The sequence below is a fragment of the Aedes aegypti genome, chromosome 2 (assembly GCF_002204515.2).
Source record: "Aedes aegypti strain LVP_AGWG chromosome 2, AaegL5.0 Primary Assembly, whole genome shotgun sequence".
NCBI classification, from domain to species: Eukaryota; Metazoa; Arthropoda; class Insecta; order Diptera; family Culicidae; genus Aedes; species Aedes aegypti.
In genome coordinates, this window is record NC_035108.1 from 432,016,406 (window position 1) to 432,043,681 (window position 27,276).

Genomic DNA, 27,276 nt, shown 5'->3' on the forward strand with positions numbered 1-27,276 from the left:
TGATGAGAATTAGTGCACTACCACCAACAGCTCAGGTGAGGGCCATCGCCGAGGTGGAAGTTTCAAGTGGAAAAGAGTTGGACATTTTGCGATCAATAGGAGTTGTAAGTTTCTCCGTTTGGTCCCTAGTGGTGGCATGAATGATGATGGAGGGTAGTGTAGGTCTCTCGATGCAATTGTGTCACCAAGGATTAACAACGGGTGCATGACATGCATTTCTACAGAAATCAGTTGCTCACTATTTGTATGCAGTGCTTGTTTCAAGGAATTTACATCTGTATGGAAATCAGATGACGATCGATAATAAGATCAATATTTTTTCTTTGATTAAAATTTGAAAGATTTATTTTATCTAGCTTCAAAGAGTTTTTTGATTCAAACTTTCAAGTACACAAACATACATAACTTTTGATGTTGGAGTTTCCATAGCAACTCATAGAAAATCATTTGGTCTCAGACAGATCGGACCAACTGATTTTCAATGATTTCTGGAAAAGTTAGCCGAGTCATTCTAAACATCAAAATATTTCCATTTATTGTTGTAATAATGGAACTTATTTATTTAATGATACATCTGTATCGAAATGGCTCCGGAAAAATCAGAATTGTTTCACGTATCTTTAGAACTCCTAAATATCATCTGGTTTAGTCTGTCTGAACTCCGACCATTTTGAGAATGGAAAATTTAGTGTACCGTGTTGATTTGAGTTTCCCATAGGAATTCAGTCCAAATATCAAATACCGTTAAAAAGGCTTTCGAAGCGCGAAACAGCACGGTATCGTTTTGTATCAAATTCCAAACAGACTTAAATTCCAAACACTCATGTTTTGTATGGAGATTTCGTTGAAACATTTCATTGAAAAATGCCAATGGATCTCCTGGAGAGGACGGTCTTTTGCATTTCAAGTTTAATGCCTTCTATACAGAAAAAAAATCCGATTCATCAATCATGGTTTTGAAGCCATGAAATCATAAATTGGCTTCGAAATGATATTAGGAAAACAAATCATGGTTCCTGGAATTATAATCATGATTCTTCAAAACATCCAGAATTACAACACTAAGTGTTGCCAAATAGTTATTTAGGCAACAAGTTGCAAAATGATGATTTTTTCAGCACGAGCTGTACATTTATCCAACGAGGCTCGCCGAGTTGGATAAATACAACGAGTGCTGAAAATATCGAGTTTTGCAACGAGTTGCCTACAACATTTTTTGCTATTTCGAAACATGCTATTTCAGCTGGATGAACTCTAAAAGCACAAACAAACATTTCAAGAGAAGCCACGTGGGCACACATCCATGCGTTGTATCAATTCAGTATTTTTCAATCAGGTAGGCTGTGATTCAGTAGTACCTACCCATGAATGTCACAAGTTTTCACGCTCCCATCGATTTCACAAATGTTGGACTATTCGATTCCAAATCAGAATCGCCAGCCTGTGTGGGGTCGTCCATAAATCACATGGTCATTCATGAGGAGAGGGAGGTTCTGGCCAATGATTGTGTATGGACTAATGACCACGAGGGGGGTAGGGGTGGCCTGGATTCCCAAAAAACTGATCACGTGGTTGATGGACAGCCCCTGTCGGAATCAGATCGCACAACGGTTCTAGAATCAGATGAGGGACAATTGTCGACTCGCGTCCAATAAGATTAACATTAGTCGCCTCACATCACCCGAGGTGAGAACGACTCTTCTCGACTCACACGCCGCGCAAATAAGCACAAATGGCATGATGAGACTGGGTTGTTCGGTTGATGCCTACCAAAACAGTACTGAAAAGTGCTACTTTTCAGCACCGAAAAGAGTGCTGAAAAGTAACACTTTTCAGCACTGTTTTTCAGTAGGAAAAGTAGGCCGTTATGTTGATCAACTTCTCAATGAAAAGTTGATTGATTTGCAACGGAATTGCAAAAATACTCTTTTATGTTTATTATCAATGTGCGTTTTTGATCATTGGTCGTCTATTAGAAAATAAAATGTGGGCTGTACGGTATCAAGTATCAAAGCACTTCCATTGAAAATCATGCAGGACTATTGAGTTATCTCCAACAAATCTTAAATTTACAAAATTATGGTTTTAGAAGGTTTCCAGATCTTTATACGGACAAAGTGGAGCAAGAAAATAAAAAATTTTCACGAATAACTTTCGCTTGATCCTGCAACAAGGTTAGAGTGACGTTTTTTAAACTGAAGCTGAAATTTAAATGTTCATTATTCAAAAACGGTCGTACCTATTTATTTCACTACAGGCACTTATCAAAGTATTGTTTCGAAAAACAAATCCTCGGCCACTAAGCAAAGCTAAGCGAAAGGTGTTTGGGTTCGATTTCTGCTTGATCCAGGAGTTTTTCGTTATGGAAATTTACTTGACTTTCCTGTGCATACAGGTACCATCATACCTGCACTCAGGCAAATGGACTATCGATAAACATAGGAACCCCTTATGAAAGTTCGCCACAAGAAACCGGGTTGAAATTCATAAATTTGCCTTATGAAACCAGAATTTGAAAACAAAAAACGTTTACGCGGCAACCTAGAATCGAACCAAGAACCTTGCGATCGATAGGCCCGAGCGTACACCACGCGCCTATCGACGCCTTGACGTGGAGTGCTGCTAAAACGATACATAAAGCGTTCGTATTGCAATAATCGTTCCACCTTTCATAAGGCAAAATGTATGAAATTCTATAGTCCAGTTCGCTGAGTGTGCTTCACGATATACCAATGCGAAAATGGTATCTGTGGCAAAAAAGCTTTGAGTTAATAATTGTGAAAGTGTTCTTACAACACTAAGCTGAGGAGCAAGATCTGCCCAGTTGAAACGTAGTGCCAAGGAGAAGAAGAATATTGAGAAACATTCTGTAACTTGAGATATTTACGTGAGTTATAGATACAAGTCTGTTCCAAAAAAACCGGAATAATTCCAAAACTGGCTAAATGACCAGTGATCCAAATCAATACAGATTCTCAATATAGAACAGTATTTTGAAAAATTATCAAAAAATGATGAAAATATAGAAAAACAAATAAGTTTTCGCAATTTGAATATTTTATTTGTTGTTAAAATTTATGATGCCAGTACAGGGATTTAAAAGAGTAGGTGTACCAATTCTGGATGCAATATCAAGACTAACAATTGAAAACGCCTCATCTCCAAAAAGTAAACAAAGAGAAAAATGCAAACTTGTTTTGTCATACTATAAACCAATTTTATATAATAAATTTAAGCATTGTGCATTTTTTTATTGTGCAGAAAGTCGCTGAACAAATTGATTTATAGCTATGAATATTCATCACTACCATTTTAGACAAAAATTCTACTAAAAAAAACGAGTTGAAGAAAATGAGGCTTTTATTTCACCAAAAGCTTTTGAGCCCTTTTGATTTGTGCCCATAGACGCCGGCCGACGCTGATGAGGCCTGTGAGTTGACGTCTTTGTTTACTCTAAAATGTGTTGAGGCCTTCTAGTTGTGGCTTGTTTTTTCATCATCTTTAGATGTTGCCTTTTGAAAATCATTCAAAATTGATGATGAAATAAGAAAATTGAAGTGTAGAAGAGTGTTAAGTGGTGAAGTAAGGTACATGGAGATCCCTACAGCAAGAGAAGATTCGTGCGGTTGATTAAATATGTGATTAATTGAATCCTTCGTCATCCATGAACATTATGTATGTGTTACGCGATTTTGTCGTCGAGAAAATGTATGGAAATATTGGTTCAATTGAAATAATATTGTAATTGAACGTTATTTTTCATGCAATTGAAAACCAAATCTCGTTTTTATTGATAAATTGTCAAGTACAGACAGGCTGACACAGGTATTATTGGGTAACATCAGACTACAATAACCCGACGGAAAACTTGATAATGTTCGCCGTTTAGACAACCCCTGTGTAAAATAATACAAGGAGCAGTCGCTCCGTAGTATAACCTGCTTAGTGAATTTGGAACGTTTTTCGCAATCTACAGTACAATTTTGATATTTGTTTAATGGGCATCAACTCGGTTTCTGTCAGATATAGAGATGAGGCCTTTTTGAGAAAAGGCCGCATTTGTGATGAATATCCTGGTTAGCGAAAAATGAGATGGGGCCTTTTAGAAAAAAGTTATTTTTTCAACTTTTATGCATATTTTTAAATGACTATTGTATGTTTTAGTAAGAATAGGCTCTTATACACTAAAATCAGCAGAAAACCGATTTGTTTACATTTTGGATTTGAGGCCTTTTGAATTGTTGGTCTTGATATGTCAACAATATAGATTGAAATCATATTTTGGCACACGTTGTTGATGTTAATTAACTTACGAAACATACGAAATAAACAGTTATAATTAAGCTTGCAAGCCGACCAGTAGATTACAACAAAATTGTATCACAGTTATTTCAACATTTGTTACAAACAACAAATTTTGCTTCTTTTTTGAGTTGATGGAGGAAATAATAACATAGTGAAAACAAAATAAGTTATTATAACAAAGGCTGTTTCAAATTAGTTTCAATTTAAAACATAATTATAACACAATTTGTTATAAAAAAAATTGAAAGCAATTGCTTATAAATGCGTGCTTTTATTCATGTGAAGAAAATAACAAATTATGGTATAATTCAGTTATGGATAGCTGTTTGGTGTGCGGATAAAAATGTTAATTTTAGAGTTTTCAATCCCTGGAACATTTCCCAGAAAATGAGATTTCCCGGGATTCCCGTTTCCCGGGAAATGATTTCCTGTTTCCCGGGATTCCCGCATATCCCGGAATTTCTGTATTTCCCGGGTAGTTCTATTGAAAAAGGATTGACCATCCATTTTCAAACTTAAACTATCGTATAATTTACTTTTCATATCAGTCTAACCAATGCAATTACAGTCGAATTTCGTTCGTTGCACTATCTTTAGGTGGGCTTCGTTTTAATTGGGCTCCCGTTAGTTGGGCTATAGCCCACCTTAAACGAAGTCAAACGTCATTTTCTGATATATGACGCAATTTATCAATGTTGGTAGCCCTGATTTTCTTTTGTTCTATGCTATTTGACAGCTCGAAACATAGCCCGATTAGTCTTGGGAAGAAATTATTTTGACCGGCATACAAAAAACCTCTTTTTCAAACCCCCTTTTTTACTTACATCCAAAGCTGCAAAACCATTCATATTGTATATTGCAATACTAAATTATCTCAAATTTATGCATAAAATCTCAAAAATAAGAATATCAAAGAACAAACTCTGGATAATCGAGTCCGTCCTGTACATATTATTTGAACTTCATACGATGTGTCAAGAATAATCTCCACAAGGACTCAATACCATAATTTGTGTTGTTCTGAAACCTAGCGCACACAACGAAATCGATATAATGTAGGTACCATACAAGTTTACTGGTATAAAAAAATAACACAAAAATACGAATAATTGAAAAAATCATCAAATTTGCTTAATTTTTACGTTTTTGAAAATTTCCCGGGATCCCGGGAAATGGCAAATTTATTTCCCGTTTCCCGGGAAATCAAATCCTGGGAAATTTGAAAACTCTAGTTAATTTAAACTAGTTTAATATTAATTTTACGTAAAAGTACCGTTTTGTATCATATTCCGAACACTCGAGTTTAAACAGTGATTTTTCAATTAAATCTTTGAAATTTCTGCACAGTATTGAAAATTTTAGTTTTTGACTTTAAAATTGCCACAGTTCGGAATTTGAGACAAAACGCAACAACATTTCGATTCAAATGACGATCAGTGTGTTCACCTTGATTGAAATTCGGAACAGCTCGAATAAATCATATTCAAATGGATAATTTCACAAATAAATTTATCTAAACTAGTTTTACTCACCTCAAACCAAAGAATCATCATTTACCATTAAATTGCAATTGTATGCCATTTCTTGGTGTTTTGATGACAAATTTCAGCTACATATTTCAACTAAATCGCCATGCAAAAACCGAATGTTCGGAATATAAGTCTGTTCGGAATTTGAGACAAAACAATATCATGTAACTAGTGGCCCCGACAAGCCTAGTTCTACCATGAAATAGATTGTTAAAAATGCTAAAAAATCTCCCATACAGAATGAAAGATAAGTTTTCTTCCGTTTTTTGACTATTTTGGTGACCTTTCTAAAAATTTCTTCGCATGAACACGTCACTCGAAATGAACTGTGAAAGAATCATAATTGTCAGTTGGCCCGTTCTCGAGCCAATTCGTTATATACTAACATTATTCCATTTTTATTTTCATAGAATATAAATTCGTTTCCTTTAATTTTGTGCGCGAAAATCAATGTTACAAATTACTCACTTCAGAATATTTCCAGCTGCCGGTTGCCGATAGATGTCGCACTTGTGCAGGGGTTTGTTCGGATCCAGCGGGTCGTACTGCCGTGAAGCCGTACACATTGCCCGATGAATCTGGAACTGCAGCACGTTGGAGAAGAAGTACCTGCGAATATAGAGGATAAAGAAAATGAGTCCGTTAGTACCACGAAAATTTGACTTTGCTATGAAATGTGCATTGCAAGTGTTCACTTACGACCTTGGGATATACGCTTTTTTCTGCAATAAATGATTGTGCCTAAATAATCAAGCATTGAGTTTTCGACATCAGTTGCCCCTTTTGGCCGCCTAATCGAGATGAGTTTAGCTCTTGTTACAATATTGGTGTTTAAGAGTGATTACAAGTGCTTGAAGCACCTACCATCGAAATTCAAAAGTGTGTGGGATTTGGAAAGAGCTACTCCAGTCGACCATAAATCAAAATCATTGTTGAGTGGCAGCGGAAAGCATCACCTTGAGTCGAGTGTGTGTCGAGCTACTTAGGTAAGTAGGTATCTATCGTTTGGAAGCTGCTTCAGTTTGGCAGCAGTTTCCAACGGTTAGTCGGCCTGCAGTTAAACTAATTCGAAACATTATTGCATCGGTCGGATAATGATAGGTTTTGCTTCAGATTTCAAAGTGTACAATCGGTTAAGCTTATGTCGGCGGCGGACTGCTCGAAGTCAACGAGTGATTGATGGCTGATTGGGCGAAAGGTTTTTCTTGACTGTCTTCTGACTGTGATGTTGGATGTGAACGACCGAGAGTGTGAGGTGTGTTGACGTTGATTTTGTGGTTTGAAACGCTTCCTGAATTTTTACTGTGGTGCTGAACGATTTGGAGTAAGATTTTGAATAGATTGTTAACGTGACTATCGGCGTGCAGGATCAAGTGCTCATTAGGCAACGATTTATGGGACCGGTCTAACGAAACTGATGGAATTACCGTGATTTGCTGCCATAGGCGAACAGCTTTACTTTGTTTTTCGAAATATTTCTCAACTTAGCTGTTCAATACCTTGCTCTTGTTTTAGCATTGCATACCAACTAGGATAAAAATTGCTTCTACAGATTAGTGTTGTATAAACTTTTTCAGTGTTTGCCTGGATTACGGTATTCACAAAAGTATGTGAATAATACATTTTTGTGCGTGTTCAATTTCAGAGGCTGTTAACTTTATTGGGCAATGTATTTTTTGAATCATTAGGAATGGCCGCTAGGTCATCGACCTCCAATCTAAACATAACTATTGCTGAAGTTATCCAACCGCATAGCAGAGTCAAAACCACCAAAGATCTCATAAGTCATGCAGCAGAGCAATATGATCACACGGCGGAACAAAATAATTAGTCTACAACGAAATGAACACAAATCATATTTCATCGCCCCAATCTCATGGTGTGAACCAATCGATTGACCCTTCGCCATCGCCAGTGATCAACAGTGCAAGTGAAGTGCAACAGCCCTTTTGGGTTTCGCCAGTTCTCGTTCACCACCACCGCTCTACTCAAAGGTCAACCAACCATAAGAACTCTTCGAAGCTCCGATGTTGCGGTCCAATTTCCGTTTTTGCTGCGGATCTCACGAAATGTCGTGACCGTTCACTTTTTGGATACCGCGCGAAGATCATCGCTTTTCGCCATGATCGTCGGTTTACATTTTTACAACTTCGCACATACTAATTATGCGATAATTGAAAGTGAACCCATCCATTATATCTGCGCGTTTTTTTTGGTTCTTGTTTTTAAATTAAATTATGAACCACTTTGCTGAGATGAGTAGTTCCTGCAGCTCCATTAGTTCACAGGAAGTCACTTAAATTAAGGCAAAACGGTTGACGTGTAAGATGAGCAGCCGTGTTTAAATGAAGTGGTTATGAAGCTGACCTTTGAGGATGTACGCTCTTGTTTGGACTTCAGGTGATCTGCCGACCGAATACAATGGGTTCGAGCAAGGATGGGAACGTGCATCGTAAGTGTGCATTATGAAGGATTAAAATCGGTGAGTGGTTTACTCTAGATGGCTGTGTCCTATTCATGTACGAATGGTATTTCGATCAATGTTTGTGAAAGTAAAATAGTAGATAGAACTGCAATTATGTCTGAAAACATTTGGTCCTAAAATTGAAAGCATGGAATCGATTCCTTTCAAGGCAGCTTTTTTGTCGCACGATGTGCTGGAACTCACTTATTATCAGAATTTTCCTGTTGCTGCCAGCCCCTTTTAACTTTTCTGCGTCTGAACAAAATTTAGTGGTATCCGCAGAATTTTTTTCGGTAAATTGTTCAGCAATTCCATTAAATTATCTGCAGAGATTTCACCTGGAATCTCTTCTTCTTCTTGGCTTTACGTCCTCACTGGGATAGAGCCTGCTTCTCAGCTTAGTGTTCGATAAGCACTTCCACAGTTACTAACTAAGAGCTTTCTTTGCCAAAGTTGCCATTTTCGCATTCGTATATCGTGTGGCAGGTACGATTATACTCTATGCCTAGGGAAGTCAAGGAAATTTCCATTACGAAAAGATCGTGGACCGACCGGGAATCGAACCCAGATACCTTCAGCATGACTTTGTTTTGTAGCCGCGAACTCTAACCGCTCGGCTAAGGAAGGCCCCAAGCCCTCTAGGAATTTTTCCAGAAGCTCCTCTAATTTTTTTCTCAGGAAATTATCCTAGGAGTTCCGCTGGGAGTTCCTCTGGCAGTTTATCCGAAAGTTGCTGTATGCGTTCCTTCGGAAGTTCTCCCTGAAGGAGTTCATCTGGAATTTCCTGTAGGAGTTTTTCTAGAAGTACCTGTAGAAGTTCCTCCGGAAGTTTCTATAGGAGTTTCTCTAGGAGTTCTTCTGAACTTCGAAAGTTTCTATAGTAGTCGCTCCGGAAGTTCCTGTAGGAATTCCTTCTGAAGTTCTTCCGGAAGTTCCTGTAAGAATCCCTCCGAAAGTTTCTGTAGAAGTTCCTCCGGAAGCTTCTATAGTAGTTCCTTTGGAAGTTCCTTCGAAAGTTTCTGTAGAAGCTCCTCTGGAAGTTCCTGTAGGAGTTTTTGTTGGAGTTACTTCGAAAGTACCTGTAGGAGTTCTTGCGGATGTTCCTGTAAGAATCCCTCCGGAAGTTTCTGTAGAAGTTTTTGTTGGACTTCCTTCGAGAGTTTCTGTTGGAGTTCCTTCGGAAGTTTCTATACGAATCTCTCTGGACGTTTCTATAGGAATTCCTCTGGAAGTTCCTGTAGGAGTTCCTCCGCAGAGTTGTTCTGGAAGTTGCTATGGAGTTTATCTTGAAAACTTTTCTCCGAAATTTTCCTTAAAATTCTTTTTAGAGTTTTCCGCAAGTTCCTCTCAAAGTTTCTCTAGGAATTCCACCGTAAGTTCCTCTGAAAACTCCTTTATAAGTTCATTTGGATGCTCCTTTGTGAATTTATCTAGAAGTTTTTCTAGGATTTTTATGGAAGTTCCGCTAGGAAACCCTTCCGAAGTACTTGTAAAAGTTCCTTAGAAGTTGATCTGAAAGTTCGCCAAGGAATTCCTCTAGAATTATCCCTAGTTCCGGAGGCTTTCCGAAAATTATCTAAGGAGCTCCTCTGGAAGTTCCTTTAGAAGTTTATTGCAAAGTTGCTCTATGATTTCCTCCAGAAGTTCCTCTGGGAGTTCTGACGTAAGTTCATCTGGAAAGATCCTCTAGAATTTCCTCCAAAAGTTGCCTAAGGAGTTAATCCAGGATTTTCTACAGGAATTTATTTGGAATTTCCTGTAGGAGTTTCTCCCGAAGTTCCTATAGAAATTCAAAAGTTTTTGTAGGAATTCCTCTAGAAGTTCCTGTCGGACATCCTCCAGAAGTACCTATAGGGGTTCCTTCGGAAGTTGTAGTTCCTGCAGCGATTCATCTATAAGTTTCTCTACGAGTTTTTTTTTCGAAAATCTTCTATGATTTTTCCGGATGTGTCATAGTGCCGCAAGAAAATCCTTCATATGTTCTTGTAGCGTTCCTTCAGAGTTCCACAACGGATTTTTCTGGAAGTTCCCCTAGTAGTTGCTTTAGAAGTTCGCCAAGGAATTTCTTCAGAATGATTCCCAGTTCCAGGGTTATCCGGAAATTATCCTCCTAGGAGCTCATCTGGAAGTTCCTGTAGAAGTTTATTCGAATGTTGCTCTAATTCAGAAATTCCTCTGTGAGTTCTGATGTAATGATAATTGGATTTCGGCTTTCAGTCACGAATTAAGCGTTGATAAAATAATCAACGCTTAATTCGTGACTGAAAGCCGAAATCCAATTATCATCATTAAAGTCCAGTCAAACTTTGTTTCCTTCAAAAGTTTCCTAAGGAGTTTATTCTGAAGTTTCTACAGGAATTCATCTTAAATTTTCTGTAGGAATTTCTCCCGAAGTTCCTGTAGAAGGTAATCCGGAAGTTCCTGTACGAGTTCCTTTGGAAGTTATTGTAGAAGTTCCACCAAAGTTTCTGCAAAAAATCCTCTAGAAGTTCCTGTAGGACATCCTCCAGAAGTTCCTGCAGGAGTTCATTCGAAAGTTTCTCCCTGAAGTTCCTCTTGAAGCTCTTCTGTTACTTCCTCTTAAAGTTTCTCTAGGGATTCCACCGCTAGATCCTCCGAAAATTCTTTCATAAGTTCATTTGGATGCTTCTTTGTGAATTTCTTTAGAAGATTCCCTATATTTTCCTGTGGAAGTCTCGCTAGTAAATCCTCCATAAGTTCTTGTAGAAGTTCCTTCGGAAACCCGCAACGGATTCCTTTGGAAGTTGCCCTAGAAATTCCTCAGGAAGTTTGCCAAGGAATTCTTCCAGAATCATCCCTAGCTCTGGAGTTTTCCGAAAATTATTAAAGCTCATTCGGAAGTTCCTCTAGAAGTTTGCTCTATGAGTTCCTCCAGAAAATCCTCTGGGAGTTCTGACGCAAGTTCCTCTAGAAAGATCCACTAGAATTTCCTGCAAAAGTTGTCTAAGGAGTTCATCAAGAAGTTTCTACAGGAATTCATCTAGAATTAAAATCCTGTAAGAGTTTCTCCTGTAGTTCCTATACAAATTCAAAAGTTTTTGTAGGAATTCTCCTAGTAGTTCCTGTCGGGCATCCTCCAGAAGTGCCTATAGGGGTTCCTTCAGAAGTTGTAGTTCCTGTAGCGATTCAACTATAAGTTCCTCTTTGAGTTTTTTTTTCGAAAATCTATTCGAATCTATTCTATGATTTTTTCCGGATGTATCTATAATTCCTTCGCAGAGTTGTTCTGGAAGTTGCTATAGAGTTAATCTCCGGAATCTCCCTGATGTTTCTCTTGAAGTTCGTTTGAAAAGTTTTCTAAAAGTTCTTTTGGAAGATCCTCTCAATGTTTCTCTAGGAATTCCACCGTTAGTTGCGCCGAAAATTCCATTATAAGTTTATTTGGATGCTCCTTTGTGAGTTTCTCCAGACGTTTTGCTAGGATTTTCGATGGAAGATACTCCACAGAAAGAAAAATCCTTGTAAATTTCAGCGTAAAATCATGCACATGAAGGGAATTCCAGATATGTCGCAAATTCACATGACACATCGTGTAAAATTACATCAACATCATGTAAATTTATGCGAATTGTCGCGTAATTGGTTAGAGTCCATGCTAGATTACACGATGTGTGGCGGAAATTTACATGATGTTACTGTAATTTTACACGATGTGATGTGTAAATTTGCGACATATCTGGCATTCCCTTCATGTGCATGATTTTACAGTGAAATGTACATAAATTTTTCTTTCTGTGAGGGATTCCTCTACAAGTTCCCGTAAAACATCCTCCGGAAGTTCCTTCGAAAGTTTTTGTATGAGTTCCTCCGGAAGTTCCTGTAGGATTCCCTCCGGGAAGTCCTGTGGAACTTCCTCTGGATGTTTCCATAGGAATTCCTCTAGGAGTTCTTGCAGGAGTTCTTTCGAAAGTTTCTGTAAGAGTTCTTCCGGAAGCTCCTATAGGAGTTGCTCTGGAAGTTCCTGTTGGAGTTCCTTTGAAAGTTTCTGTTGGAGTTCCTCCGGAAATTCCCATAGAAGTTCCTCTAGGAGTTTTTGTAGGAGTTTCTTCGAAAGTTTCTGTAGGAATCACTCCAGAAGATCCTGTAGGAATTCCTCTGGAAGTTCTTGTAGAAGTTTCTCAAGGAGTTCCTTTAGGAATTCCTCCGAAAGATTCTGTAGGAGTTCCTCTGGTAGTTCCTGTAGAAGAATCTCCGGGAGCTTCTATAGGAGTTCTTCTGGAGGTTCCTGTAGCAGTTCCTTCGAAAGTTTCTGTGATAATCACTCCGGAAGATCCTGTAGAAATCCCTCTGGATGTTTTTCTTGAAGTTCCGATAAGAATTCTTTCGAAAGTTTCTGTAGGAATCACTCCGGAAGATCCTGTAGGAATTTCTCCGGAAGTTCCTGTAGAAGTTTCTCTAGGAGTTCCTCCGGAAGTTCCTATAGGAATCTCTCCGGAAGTTCCCGTAGATGTTCTTCCGGAAGCTCCTATAGGAGTTCTTCTGGAAGTTCCTGTAAGAGTCCGGAAGTTCCTGTAGGATTTTCTTTAGGAGTTCCTTTAGAAGTTCCTCTGAAAGTGAGTTACTGTAGAAGTTCCTCTGGTAGTTCCTGTAGCGATTGATCTCTATGTTTTTTTTTTCTCAAAAATGTTCTATGATTTTTCTGGATGTTTCTGCGGTTCTCAGCAGAGTTGTTCTGGAAGTTGCTATAGGGTTTATCCCGATAGTTTATCTCCAGAATCTCCCTGAAGTTAATCTAGAAGCTCTTGCGCAAGGACCTCTCAAAGTTTCTCTAGGAATTCCATCGCTAGTTCGTCCGAGAACTTCTTCATAAGTTCATTTGGATGCTCCTTTGTAAATTTCTCTAGAAGATTCCCCAGGATTATCTTCGGAAGTTCCGCAAGGAAACTCTCCAGAAATTCTTGTATAAGTTCCTTCGAAGTTTGGCAACGAATTCCTAGTGCCCCTAGGAGTTGCTCTGGAAGCTCGCCAAGGAGTTTCTCCAGAAATATCCTCAATTCTGGAGTTTCTCCGGAAGTTTGTTTAGGATTTCTTCTGAAAGTTACTCTAAAAGTTCCTTAGCAAGTTTCCTTCAGATTCAGATTCAGATGCAAGATTCCCAAAAATTTACCCTATAAGTTCTTCCTCAAGTTTTTCTAGGAATTCGAAAATTTCCCAAGAATTATTCCCGAAAACTTTACCAAGTTTCCAAAGAATTTCTTCTAGAAGTTTCTCTAGGAGTTCCCCTGGAAGCTCTTCTGTGAGTTCATCTGTAAGTTATTTTCAGAATTTCTCTAGAAAAACTTCCTGAAATTAAGTAAGGAGTTTCTCCAGATGTTTTGCATGATATTGTTCGGAAGTTCCGCTAGGAGTCCCTCCGCAAGGTTTTTTTTCTGGAATTCCTCCGGAAGTTGATCCGCAGTTCTTAGGAACTTTCACTAAGAATTCCTCCGGAAATTCCTTTAGGCGTTCCTTTGGAACTACTAGCTCCAACGGAAGTTGCTCTTGGAGTTCCTACGGAACTTGCCTTAGGAATTCGCTTCAAAATCCTCTAGAAGTTTATTCGACATTTTTTATTACTTCCAAGATTTGTACCTCAGACAAATTCTTGTGCAAAACTCCAGCGGATTTTTGAACGAATTTATAAAGAAATTCTAAAATGAATCACATGGAAATTCCCTAAGAATTTCCAGCAGGGTGTCCCCTACTCGTTTCTGGAAAACAAATCTTGGATGAATTCCTAAAGATCTTTTGGAGCTTTTTTGCAACAATTCTTGACGAAAATTCCTGAGGAACTTCTGATGGGACGTCCTGAAATGCCTTAAATAATTTATTGAGGAAACTCAAAAGGAAACGTTGAAGGAATTCTCACATTCTAGAGATATTCACAGAAAAATTCGTGGCAAATTACTGTAGGAAATTGTTGTATGTTTTTTATTGGAAAATTTTCAGCACTTAATTTTAAAATTCTCAAGAGGATTTTTGCAAGAATTTCTTGAAGCTCGCGAGGAATACTTTGAAGAATTCTCTTAGTAATATATTAGAGAACCTCTGGAGAAGTTCTGAAAGAAATTCTGAAAGCAATAGTTTGAAGAATTCTCTGAGTAATATATTGAAGAACCTCTGAAAAGGTTCTGAAAGAAATTACCAGAATAGTTCTTTGATGCATTCCCGTAGTAATCCTTGAATGAATTTCCGAAGTGTTGCCTAGAAGAATTAATAATATAATATCAACTAACATAAATACTATAAATTAATAAGGACACATTTTTGGAACGATTGACAAATGGATTCTCAGAAGATTTTATGGACAAACTACTGGAGGAACTTTATTCACTGGGACATTTTTGACGAAATACATCCGGGGGAAGGACTGGGAAAATCCCGCCAGGAGGATTACAGAGGAATTTTTGAAGCAACTCTTTAACATTTCAGTCGTCGCGCTGTTGTATTTTGTACAACACAGCTGCAAAAACCTCGCTTTTCGTTCACAACAGCAGCGTGGTGTTTCCGACGGTGGCAAACCGCGCGACGACTGGAAGGTTAAAGAATTTACGAAAACATTCTTATAGGAATTTACAGATTACCCTATGAAAGAATTATTGGAGATATTGCTGCAGAAATTCTCAGCAGAGTCTTCAGAGGAATGTACGAAGTAATTTCTGGAACGATTCTACGGTGAATTTATTAAAAGTTCCTGTAGTAACTACCTGAGAAATTCTAGGAGGATTTCCTGAGAAAATCCCCAGCGTTGTAATAAATCGAAGCGTGTATAAAATTTTCCTTGTCCGCCATAGACATTACTGATAGATCCATAAAAACACATGCCATGCGGGTTGATCTATGTTTTTGCATTCCGTCTCCAGCTTCCTATGATCAGAGAATATGATTTTACTACAAAAGCGCGGAAAGCATTTTGATATAAACATAATCTAGTAATATTTGCAATGTCCATAAAAATTTTAGGTAATTTGAACAACATTTTAGTTTGCGTGTCATTCCGTCAGTCGCCAGAAGCCAAACTTATCAATGATGTCACTTTCGTACCGTTTTTCACTAACACACATCCATCGTCACAAGATTTTTTGAGTACAGGCCATTAGGTCTACTAGCGTAGCCAGTAGGTTGACACCTATACGGGCTTATTCAATTATAGTTACAAAGATTTTAGTTTAACGGCTATTTAAGGTTATCCAAAAACTACTTGGAGTACAGGTCATCAGATGTACAAGCGTAACGTGTAATCTTTCTGAGTCAAGTTGTAAGTTCAACGACTATTGTAGGTTATACAAAAACTCCTTTGTTTACAGGTCTCCAGAACAACTAACAAAATCAGTGTTCTTTTAGGGATGATGAATAAGGTTAATATCTACACGGGCTTATTTGAGTGAACCTAATCAATATTTGAGTTTAATGACTGTTTAAGGTTATCCAAGAATTACTTGGAGCACAGATCATCAGATCTACAATCGTAAGGAGAAACTTCAGAAACTTGCATTTTTGAAAAATACCCGTGATCATATAGTTAGGTTCTACAAATTTCTGAGTTCAGTTTTCCAAAACTTTCTTCGAGTGCATGTTTTTAAATCTACAAGCGTAACTAGTAATCTGTTGAAGGCTACTGAACAACCTTCACACCCAGATAGGCTCATGAAGATATTTTTTGTCAGGCCCAATGACCGTTAAATATGTTGTAAGAACCTTTTTTGAGTACAGGCCTCCAGATCTATAAGCGATGACCAGGGATCGTCATGAGGATGATGAACGAGGGTGGTATGTACCTGTATGGGCTTATTCAATTATACTCTACCAAGATTTGAGTACAAACCATCGAATCTATGATCGTTTCAGAACTTTGCGAACTAAAATACTACCCGTACAGGCTCATAAAGTTAGGTTTTAGTCAGTTTAGTGTTCACCGACTATTAAAAGTTATCCTAGAACTCCAATATGAACAGCCCTTTAAGGAATAATTTGTTTGCAGTTTTAGAAATCAAAAGGCTATCAAAGTTGTGTTACATCTAGTTAAACTTTGACATGGATAACCTGGTAGCGTAGTTCAAATCAAAATGAGGTTGGATATATTTGTTTAAGCCCTCATGAGTGTAAATCTTGTTGATTAATCTTCAAGAGATAACTGGTTAAGTCTGTTGATCTGAAGTCATTTACTCAACAGAGTTCTTGGATAACAATAGAAAACCGTTGAACTCCAAACTTGATACGATATGTTTGTTTGGGCCTGCTTAGGTATGAATTTTAATGAATCAATAAGGCCTCAATTCAAATAAATTTTTGGATAATCTGAAACAATCGTTAATTTCTGAACTTCTAAGAACAAAATATTAAAGGAGACTGTTTGGATATAAACCTTATTCATTAACATCAGAAACGTCACTGATGCTGATGAATAAGCGTGTAGATTTGAAGTCCTGAATTCAAAGGAGTACATGGATAACCTTCATCAAAAATAATGCACTCCAATTTTTCTCCTAAGGACGGTAACGATAGACGGAAATACAAAAATCGATCTTTTCAAATCCACACCAATAGATGTAGCAATTTGTTTTTTGCATGAAAAAATACAGGAGATTTATGAATGTTCAACAGAGAGTGCGTTCCAGCACACCGCATGTCGCTTTCTGGCATTACGCAACGGTGCAAACTTAAACGTTCCCCGGACGGTCCAGGCCCAGGGGTCCCACCCACATCGATCATGGGCATATATCAACAGCAGTCAGCCACATAACGCACATTTTGCCCACATTGGCAGTTTTCGCCACGCGTGAGGTGCATAATGAGCCCCGTAAGTCAGTGGCAACGAAGTTCGCACGTTCAAAACCGACACCCATGTGTGCAAAGTGTGGACCGAGCAAGAAAACCATATCAATAATTGAGTCTTTGCTGAGAACTAAATGAAATGGTTGGGGGTTTCAGCTCTGAGCATGAATTACGGTGAGCTACTACAGATCACGCAAATAGGCGTATGATTTAGCCATTATGGGGCTCGAGCTGCGTAATTGTAGCAATAATGCTCAGTCAGAAAATGATTGTTTTGTGCTGTGTCTGTGGGAATTCTGGTTGTTTCGGAGTGCCGCAGGAAGCATGCAAACCTTGTTGTTAATGAAGTGAACAAAATTTGACCTTACACTAGCCGGATGGCGGGTGTTCAAAAACATAGTGCTGAACAACTGTGTTACTGGGCTTTTTTGTGATACAAACAATCTCTATAGAATCTAAATAGAAAATAATTTCTGTAGTAAAAAAATCGTTTGCTCGACGAAAATTACATTCAGAGCATTGGATTTTTCATTACTTATAAAGATGCAGTGACCGCCATTTATTATCCAAAACCCCAAATTTTGAAAATTATTCTTAATATTCATTTTTTAATTTTGAATGCATTTCTTCAGTATCTGAGACAGTAATTTTAACATTCGATTAACTCGAAAATTTTATCCATATCTTCGTCTTAAACAGCTATTTATTATGAGTAGTTTTTTATCTGCAATAGAAGAATGCTAATGCCAAATGAACAGCACCCAAATCTCGCCCCATCAAGTGTTCCCATTTTCTGAGATTTAGATAGGTGGATGGTTTTATTGCAGCAGTCTGAGCGACTTCAGACCGATGATGACAGCCCCGACTGGAGTGACATAATTAAATAACACTTGCTCTTGAAAACTGGTTCACTCGGTTTTATGCGTCTCCCCTGCGATTATGTCAAGGAAGCGAAGAGAGTGAATGGCAACCGATCGCCGGCCCGTCACGAAAAGGGGGCCAGTAGTGGTGAAATTCCGTCGGGTTGAACTTTTTCTTTGTTTGCTGGTTTCCCTTTTTCGCATCCGATCCGATGGTCATCAGCTATGCAGCCGAAGTGGAGGAGGGCCCTTCACACGTGCCGCTGACTGCATTTCAAGGTCTCCGAGCTGGTGCTTGGGGCCACTCGATTGGGTTTCTTTCACTTTCAATTTAGGTGCTGATGCTGTGCTCCGGTTGTTATGCTCTCTATTGAAGGTAGTAAATCATTTTACCATGTTGAATGGAAACGAGGTGATCTTGGTCGATCGTGATGGACCTGGTGGCTGCTGGTGATGGCACTCAAGGTCACCTCGGAACAAATAACCATTGTGATTAGGGGGTTGCAAAACAGCGACAGGCGGCACGAGTGCACCGTAAATCATCGATTGCAATTGAATGACTGTTTTGTTTTATGGAGATGATGAAAATGACCAACGAGGGAGATCTAGAATGTTAACCGTCTTCGGGTTCCGAATCACAGATTCAGAAGATGTAGGTAGATTTATAGCTTCGGCATTGAGTTGCAATTGAGGATTCGTGATTGTTGTTAAAGTTGGATTGCAAGCTCAATTTGATTGATGTTCTGTTCGCACAGCATTGAAAAGCATATTGAATTTACAGGCACTTCATAAGGTATTGTGAAACACGTTCAAAATTATTTTGAGTCTTGACGAAAACGATTTTTTATGCGCAGTATATTCTCCCTTACTCGGTATTCCGCATCCAGTGGTGGAAAACGGTGAGCAAAGCCTGTTCATCCCGAGCAGAAGAAAATAACTACTGAATACCATATTGAGGTATTCCATACCAGATAATTTCCAATACTTACAACCTGAATGAGGTATGATTGAGCCCTGCATAAGAGGTAAAATACTTCAAATAATACCTTCTGCATATTCTATAAATACCAAGCCAATATCTAGATCAGGTATTGCAATACCTAAATAATACTTGATGTATTTTCATATAAAAGTGAAATTTTTCAATAATAGTGCAATACCTCCAGCAGTCCTCAATAGCTATCGAATACCAAAATGAAGTATTTTTGATTGTTTTAAAGATTTTTTTCAAATACCATTATAATACCAAAATGAGGTATTGATAACTGAACAATACCTAATTAGGGTATGATACCATAAGTTATTGCCTAATTATTCTTTCCTCCTCGGGATGCGTTATACAGCCCACAGACGCTCAGACGGTTTGACCCAACATTGACTCCGTCTCCCACGTTGGTGCTCATGTTGGTGCTGTTTGACAGTGTGTGATGCTGATTGACAAACCAACTTGTCAGTTTGTGATACCGATTTGATGGTTGACGAATCGGTCGGCCGAAATCAAACGAGTTTGATTTTGCTCAAACCACCGGTGCACTATGGGCCAGGGACGCAATATGGCGGGACAAAATTAATAACTCGGTAACGAAGCGTTTCCGGTATTTGGTGTCTTCGGCAAAGTTTTCGGATAGTTCGTAAATCGTCCCCATAGGTGGCGCCACAATCTAACTTTTTACTTTGACGTTCTAGAGACTTGGCATGTTCGGCAAAGTTGTTCATTTTGATAAAATAAACAACTCTCTCGAAGACGTCAAAATTTCACAGCATACTGTTTTCGAGTTATTGGCAAAATTAGAGAAAATTAGTGAAAAAACGATTTTTTTCACCGAATTTGACATTTTTCTTAAGAACCATGTCATATAATATTTTTTGCTGATAAATACAACGAACGCAAGCTCTGGTAGAAAAAAACAATAATTATGAAAAAACTTGAAAAATAGAGCAATTTTTAAACCTTAATATCTCCAAAAGCGCAAAAAATCGCAAGCTCAAATTTTCAGGCAACATAGAGCAATACTTGATGAAACGGATGTCAAAATTTCAAAGAGGTATATTTTGGTGTTTTTGAGATTTTTCAATTTTTTTACGGTTTCTTTTCCATTACGCGATTAATATTGTCATGGCATATATTTAAGTGTATATTTAAATTGTCGGAAAAATAAAACTCTAGGGAAAAATATATTTTATTATTTCATGAAATTATCATATCTGCTCACAGTACAAGCTGGCTTTGGATTTCATCTCGAATTCGTTGTCACAGTTTTAAGGAAGCTCAAAATTTAAGCAAATCCGGTGATTAAACACATATTTAAGGTTAAACAACCTAACAGTTCTCAAAATCGAAGGAATCTCCAAATTGATACCTTTGATCTGTATCATCTGTTTCGAAACAGAATCAATGCTCTTTCCGCTTTAAAACAAATCTACAAGCTCCGGACAAGAGATCGTGCGCTCTGAAATTTTAGTATTTAGAGATATTACGGTTGTTAAGAAAATTTTCCGGTTTGCGGTAGCAGAGTTCTACCGCAGCTGTCAAAGTTCTACCGCAGGCTTCGAAATCATTCTATCATTGAAGCAAACAATTCAATCATACTATGCTTGAAAGAGAAAACGCTATGAAAAATAGCAACAAACAGCAATCATCAAGACGGTATCCAAGGTATCATTGAAGCCTACTGATGATTTACCAGTGCAAATCAGTGATGTGACAGCTGCGGTAGCTTTTCATTGAACCGTAAAACGGAAAGTTTTCCCTAAAATTGCAATATTGACATGAAAATGCTTTAAAATTTTATTTTCCGTGTTAAAAGTAACACATTCACAAAATAAATTCATCACCTCGAACCATGATGACAACAATTAACTGACACATGATCAAGTCTTTCATACTATATCATTTGAATTATTGAAGAAAAATAATTATGCACCCAGTTTTAATCTACACTTTCATCTACATTACTCGATATCAACTCAAGGAACTGCTCTTAAACTGAATTTCATGGCTACTATGATGGCTTTTTTAAACAGTTGTCTGGAAGTTTTTGTTCCACGACTCGTTATTTCTTGAAGTCGATCGTCCCTTCAGATTCCTCATGGAAATTAACTGTATTGGAGAAACATAATCATTGTAAAAAAAATGATAGATCTCAAAAACACCAAAATATACCTCTCTGGAATTTTGACATCCGTTTCATCAAGTATTGCTCTATGTTGCCTGAAAATTTGAGCTTGCGATTTTTTGCGCTTTTAGAGATATTAAGGTTCAAAAAATGCTCTATTTTTCAGGTTTTTTCATAATTTCTTAATTTTTATGCGTCGTATTATTAAAATTTTTCCACCAGAGCTTGCGTTTGTTATATATTTATCAGCATAAAATATTATATGACGTGGTTCTAAGGAAAAATGTCAAATTCGGTGAAAAAATCGTTTTTTCACTAATTTTCTCTAATTTCGCCAATAACTCGAAAACAGTAGGCTGTGGAATTTTGACGTCTTCGAGAGAGTTGTTTATTTTATCAAAATGAACAACTTTGCCGAACATACCAAGTTTCTAGAACGTCACAGTAATAAGTTAGATTGTGGCGCCACCTATGCGGACGATTTACGAACTATCCGTTTATGTCAGTAGATGGTCCTCGTTGTAACAAAAAACTTTGCCGAAGACACCAAATACCGGAAACGCTTCATTACCGAGTTATTAATTTTGTCCCGCCATATTGCGTCCCTGTCCCATAGTGCGGTGGGCGGAGCCAAATGTTTGACGAACTGACCGTACCGTCTGTAGGGATGTTGCACGAATATCGACATCAGCATGTCAAATTGAAGCTTTGACGTCCCATGAACTGCTAATGAAGATATGTGGCAAGTCAAAATGCGTAAATTTACACTTGTCGACGACATGCTTATCTAGCAAATGTGCGCTCTTGAGTTGTTTCTATATATTCCACTGGCGTTTTCCCACAATCTTTGAGTTATTTCTTTAGCATATTCTCTAGCAGTTCTACAAGTGATTCAATTAAAAGTTTAATACAGAATTCATCCAGGGATTGTACTAAGGATTACTAGGAATACAAGGAATCCATCAGGAATTTTACCAGGAATTCATCCAGATTCCAAATAATGGGATTCCATTTAAAGTTCTTCCAGAGATTCCATCAGGAGAGTTTCCGTCAGAAGTTATTGTAAGAATTATACCAGGAATTCTTTCAGTGAGATCACCAGAAATTCCATCAAAATTTCCTCCAGGATTTCCATTAGAAGTTGCTGTAGGGATTCCATCGGAAGATTCTCTAGAGATTCCATCATGAGTCCTTCTAGGGATTTTATCAAATGTTCTTCTATGGATTCCAGCAGGATTTCCACTAGTAATTTTATGAGAAGTTTCTACAGGGATTCCACCAGGAGTTCGTTAAGATTCCACCTGAAATTTCTTCGAGGGATTCTATCAGGAGTTCCTCTAAGGGTTCCATCAGGAGTTCTTCTAGGAGTTCTTTCAATAATATCTTTAGGAATTCATGTAATGATTATATCAGGAATTCCTCCAGGGTTTGCATCAAGAATTCCTATAGGGATTCTATCAGGAGTATCTTTAGGGCTTCCATCAGAGTCCTTCTGGGGATTTTATCAGGAGTTCCTCCAGGGATTTCAACAAAATTTCCTTCTGAGATTTCAACTGGAATTCCTCAACAGATTCTATCAGGAGTTCCTCGTGGGATTTCATCAGGATTTCTGCTAGGGATATCACAAGAAGTTCCTCTAGGGATTCTATCAGGAGCTCCACCAGGAGCTCTAGGGATTCCATCAAGTGTGCCTATAGGGATTCTCCAAGGATGAATTCCTCCAAGGATTTCATCATTAGTTTCTCCAGGGAATCCATCAAAAGTTCAGTCACAGATTCCACCTGGACTTCCTCCAGTGATTCCATCAGGAGTTCCTCCAGAGATTATATCAGAAGTTCATCGGAGAATTCTATCAGGATTTCTTCTAGGCATATCAAAAGGAATTCCTCTAGGGATTCCATCAGGAGCTCCTTCGAAGATTGCACCTGGAATTTCTCCAGTTGTTGTATCAGGGATTCCTCGAGGAAATCCATCTGAATTTCTTCTTGGGATTTTATAAGGAGTTCCGTTAGGCATATTATCAGAAATACATCCAGGGATCTCATCAGGAGTTCCTATAAGGATCCCGTCGTAGATTGCATTAGGAGTTCCTCGAGGGATTACATCGGTTCTTTTAGGAATTACTGCAGGAATTCCTCCAAGGATTCCATCAGGAGATTTCTTTTAAGAATATCAAATGTTTCTGTAGGAATTCCATTAAGAGTTCCTTCAGAGATTCTACCTGGAATTCCTACAGGATTTTCATCAAGAGAAACCTATAGGAATTTCATCAGAAATTCTATTAGAAGATTCTCGAGGGATTTCATCAGGAGTCTTTCAATAGATTTCATTAGCAGTTTCTGCAGGGGTTCCATCAGAAGTTCTTCCATAGATTCCTTCCGAAATATTTCTAAGATTTCATTATAACATCCTCCTGGGACTCCATCATAAACACTTTCTGGGATTCCATCAAAAGTTCTGTCAGGGATTCCTGATACAATTCTTCTAATGGTTTCTTCAGGAATTCCTCTTGAATTATTCTGGGTTCCATCACGCTATTTACTACGGAATCCGCTGGGAATTTATTAAGGGATTTTACCAGAATTTTCCCGGGGTTTTTATAGGGAATTCTTTGAAGTAATCCTCCCGGAATTAATCAATGAATGCTTCCCGAAAATTCTTCAAGGAATTAATATCTCCAAGGAACCTAAAGGGTTACCAGGTATTCCTCCTGGGATTTAACCAGAAATTTCTCATAAGGATTTTATCAGCGGAATTACTCAAGAGATCCTTCCCTGATTTCCCAAGAAATTTCTTGCGGAATATCAACAGGGATTCTTGGGGGGTTTCAGGAATTCTTCCAGAAATTTGACCAAAAATTTCATGTAAGGATTTCACAAGTTATTTGGGAATCCACCAGTATATCTTCCAGTGATTTTATGATGAGTTCCTCCTGGATTCAAAAAAAAAGAAATTCCTTCAGGGATTCCTTTGATATTTCCTTCAATAATTCCGCCAGGAATTCCTTCAAAAACTCCACTAAGATTTACTCTGAGGATTCCAACTGAAAATACTCCACATAAATCCTCCTGGTATTCCTCTAAGGATTCCACCAGAGGTTGCTGCATGGATTGCATCTGGAATTCTATCATGATTTCGTGACAGGAGTTTTTTTTGAAAGAAATTTCAGGATTAACACTGGGAATATCACCAGAGTTTCGCTTCAACTTCCACCAGAAAATCTACCAGCGATTCGCCAGAAATTCTACCAGAAAATACTTCAATGGTTTTACTAGGATTTCCCTTCTTAGAATTTTCAGGGTTTTCAGAAATTTCTCCAGGGAATTTACCAAAAAATTCCACAAGTTCACGTGATTTTTTTTCTGAAAACCATTAATATTTCGGTGAGAGGATCAACCAGGAATTCCGCAAAGGGTTGAACCAGAAATTCTTGATAATAAATCTTCGAGCTAAAGTTTCAACAAAAGAGAGATGGAATGTACCTAAAAGCTCATGAATTTTAAGTTAAAAAAATGGGTCGGGAAATACGTTTATACCTAGTGTTAATATATAATGTGTGCATACGATGGTTTTCTTCAAGTCGAGTGTAGTACACGACACTGAAGACGACCTTACAGTTGAGGTCGAAATACGCGTATCTGTCAAAGGATACAAACTCTAGTGGAATTAAATGGTATAGTACTAAATTCGGCTTTTCAACTACTTTTCAGAAATTCTTCCTTTCTCTACTCTCCGTATTGCATCAAGAAGGCATCCAAAAACTTCCAAAAGATGATTCCTCCAAAGATTCCACTGATATTTACTCAGAGAATCAAAGAAAGCATTTATCTGATGTCTCCAAGTTGAATCTATGGAAGGATATTTTGAATAAATTCTGAAAATAAAAAACATGGAACCAAAGAAATCACTGGAGAAATTCCTAGAGAATTCCATGGAGAAATTCTTCAATATGTCTCTAGAAGAACTTTCAATGCAATCTTTGAAGGAGTTCCTACAGGATTCGTTATTGGATTCCTTGAAAAAAAAAATCCTTCATGAAATACTGGAAGGAATTGATGGATATATTACATTAGGAATCCTCGTAGAAATTCCAGGTAGATTCTTGAAATGATTTCTTCAGAAATCCCGAATACTTCGTATGGTCCATTCAAAGATACAAGAAAGAATTTGTAAAGGAAACACTGGAAGAATTTATAAAAGACTTTATTGAAGATTTCCTAAAAGAATTCCCTGAGAATCACCTGGGGAAGCCTCTTAAAAAATTGCAAGCGGAACTTCAAAGGAATTCCTGGTGGAAACAGTATTTCTTGTAGAATCTCTAAAGGCATCCTGGTGGAATTCCTTGATGAATCCTTGGAGAAATTCTGGGTAGAATCACTGTAAGAGCTCATGAAGTAAATCTCTGCATATATTGTAGGAATTTTTGAAGGAATTTCTAGCGAAAATCGTGTAGGAGTCCCTGAAGCAATCCCTGGAAGAATGTTTAGGTTAATTGCTGAAGGATTTTTTGGAGGTGTACCTAGTGAAATCACTAGAAGAATCACTGCAAGATTTTTGATGGGAGCAATGTCTGGTGGATTAATTCCTGTATTAATTTCTTGGGAGCGATTCATTGTTTAAGAATTTCTAAAGGAATTCCTGGTGGAGTCGCAGGTAAAAATCCTTTTAGAATCTGTTTAGAAATTCCTGAAGTTTCGCTAGAGTAATTCCTAAATCAATCTTTGGAGGATTTTTTGATAGAATTCTTGAAGAAAGCATTGGATAAATCACTTAAGAAATCCCTTGGGAAGTTTTTGGATGAATTCCTGGAGGACTCTGTAGAAAAATTACAAGTAAGAATCGCTGAAGAACTTCCTTTTGGAATTTCTGAAGCAACTTACGGTGGAATTTAAAGAGGAGTCCTAGGATAGAGCCCTGAAAAAAGTTATTTTTTGAGGAACTTTTTGGATTGCTTGATCAGGGGAGGAAATCCTTAATAATTAGTTGAGAAAACTTTGAAGGAATCTCTGGAAGAATGCCACTTGAAGGTATGCCAGAAGGATTTTTCCCGGAGGAATTTCTGGTTAAATCTGTGGATAAGTTTCTGGAGGAATTATTGATCAAATTCTTGATAGAATTCCGGGAATTGGTGGAATTTCTAGTTTAACCCATGGAATCCTGGAAAATTTTCAAAGTAGAATAACTGGAGGAACCTATAAAGATTCTTGATATAATCTTTAAGGAATTTATCATAGCCATTCCCATATGGATGACTGTTCAGGACAATCCCAAACAGAGACCCCTAATAATTTTAGAGTTTTGCCGGAATACTTCGTGCGAATTATAACTGAAATTACTCATAAATATCAATTCCTTCCGGTACTTGAATTTTGAAATTTCTTCTCTTGTTCACTACGATTATTGCCCAAAAATCGTAAAAATATATTTCCCCTCCACAGCCACAGAATTCGAGCGAATAAAAATTACATATTTACTAGACTTGTCGTGATCATTCAAAAAATACGAAGAAATAAAGTGTTTCTCACCACGATTTTTTTAGTGTCTCATCTATATATTTATTCCTAAATTCCTTCAGAAATTTTTCCATTAAAGTTTCCAGAAATTCTCCCGGAATTACTACAGGAATTTCTCCAGATACTCTATCGCCAATTACTTTAATATTTTGTTTGAAGCTTTACGAGAGATTTAGATGGTTTCTGGAATCTCTACCTTTAACAATCTCCTTAGAGATTTTTCCAGGATTGCTTACAAAGATTCTTTCAGAAACTCCCTCAGAGATCTTCAGCCACCAATTTGTCAGGGATTGGTTCAAAAACTCATCCAAGAATTCCTTCAAAAATTCCCCTAGTGATATTACCGAAAAATTGTGAAAATTTCTTTTGATGCTTTACCAAGAATTCCCTCAGTGATTTTTCCAAGAATTTCTTAAGGATTTCAGAGAGAGATTTCCTCCAAGGCTTTCTCCATGAATTCCAAAATAAATTGCACCGGAGATTTCACCAAGAATTCTCCAGAAAGCCTACTTGGAATTCCTCCTAGGATTCTAGCAGCAATTCTTCAGAGATTCTACCAGGAAGCCCTAATGAGATTCAACTTCAGGAATTCCACAAGAAACGTCCTTAGAAATTACACCAGGAATTTCTCTATCAAACACATCTGAAAAATAAATCAAACCAAAACTGGTACACAAAAACCAATTTTTTTAAGAAATCATAGGAAGAATTCCA

General features: G+C 37.7%; 1 protein-coding gene across 7 annotated transcripts in view; it reads right to left on the reverse strand.

The window, feature by feature from the left end:
- LOC5575537 (angiotensin-converting enzyme) overlaps nt 1–27,276 on the reverse strand; it is a 527,507-nt gene that overhangs the window by 17,631 nt on the left and 482,600 nt on the right. For all 7 annotated transcript variants that reach the window (XM_021847779.1, XM_021847777.1, XM_021847774.1 and 4 more), the window contains exon 10: nt 6,303–6,443. In XM_021847779.1, coding sequence (XP_021703471.1) covers nt 6,303–6,443 — 141 coding nt within the window. The remainder of the gene's footprint in view (nt 1–6,302; nt 6,444–27,276) is intronic.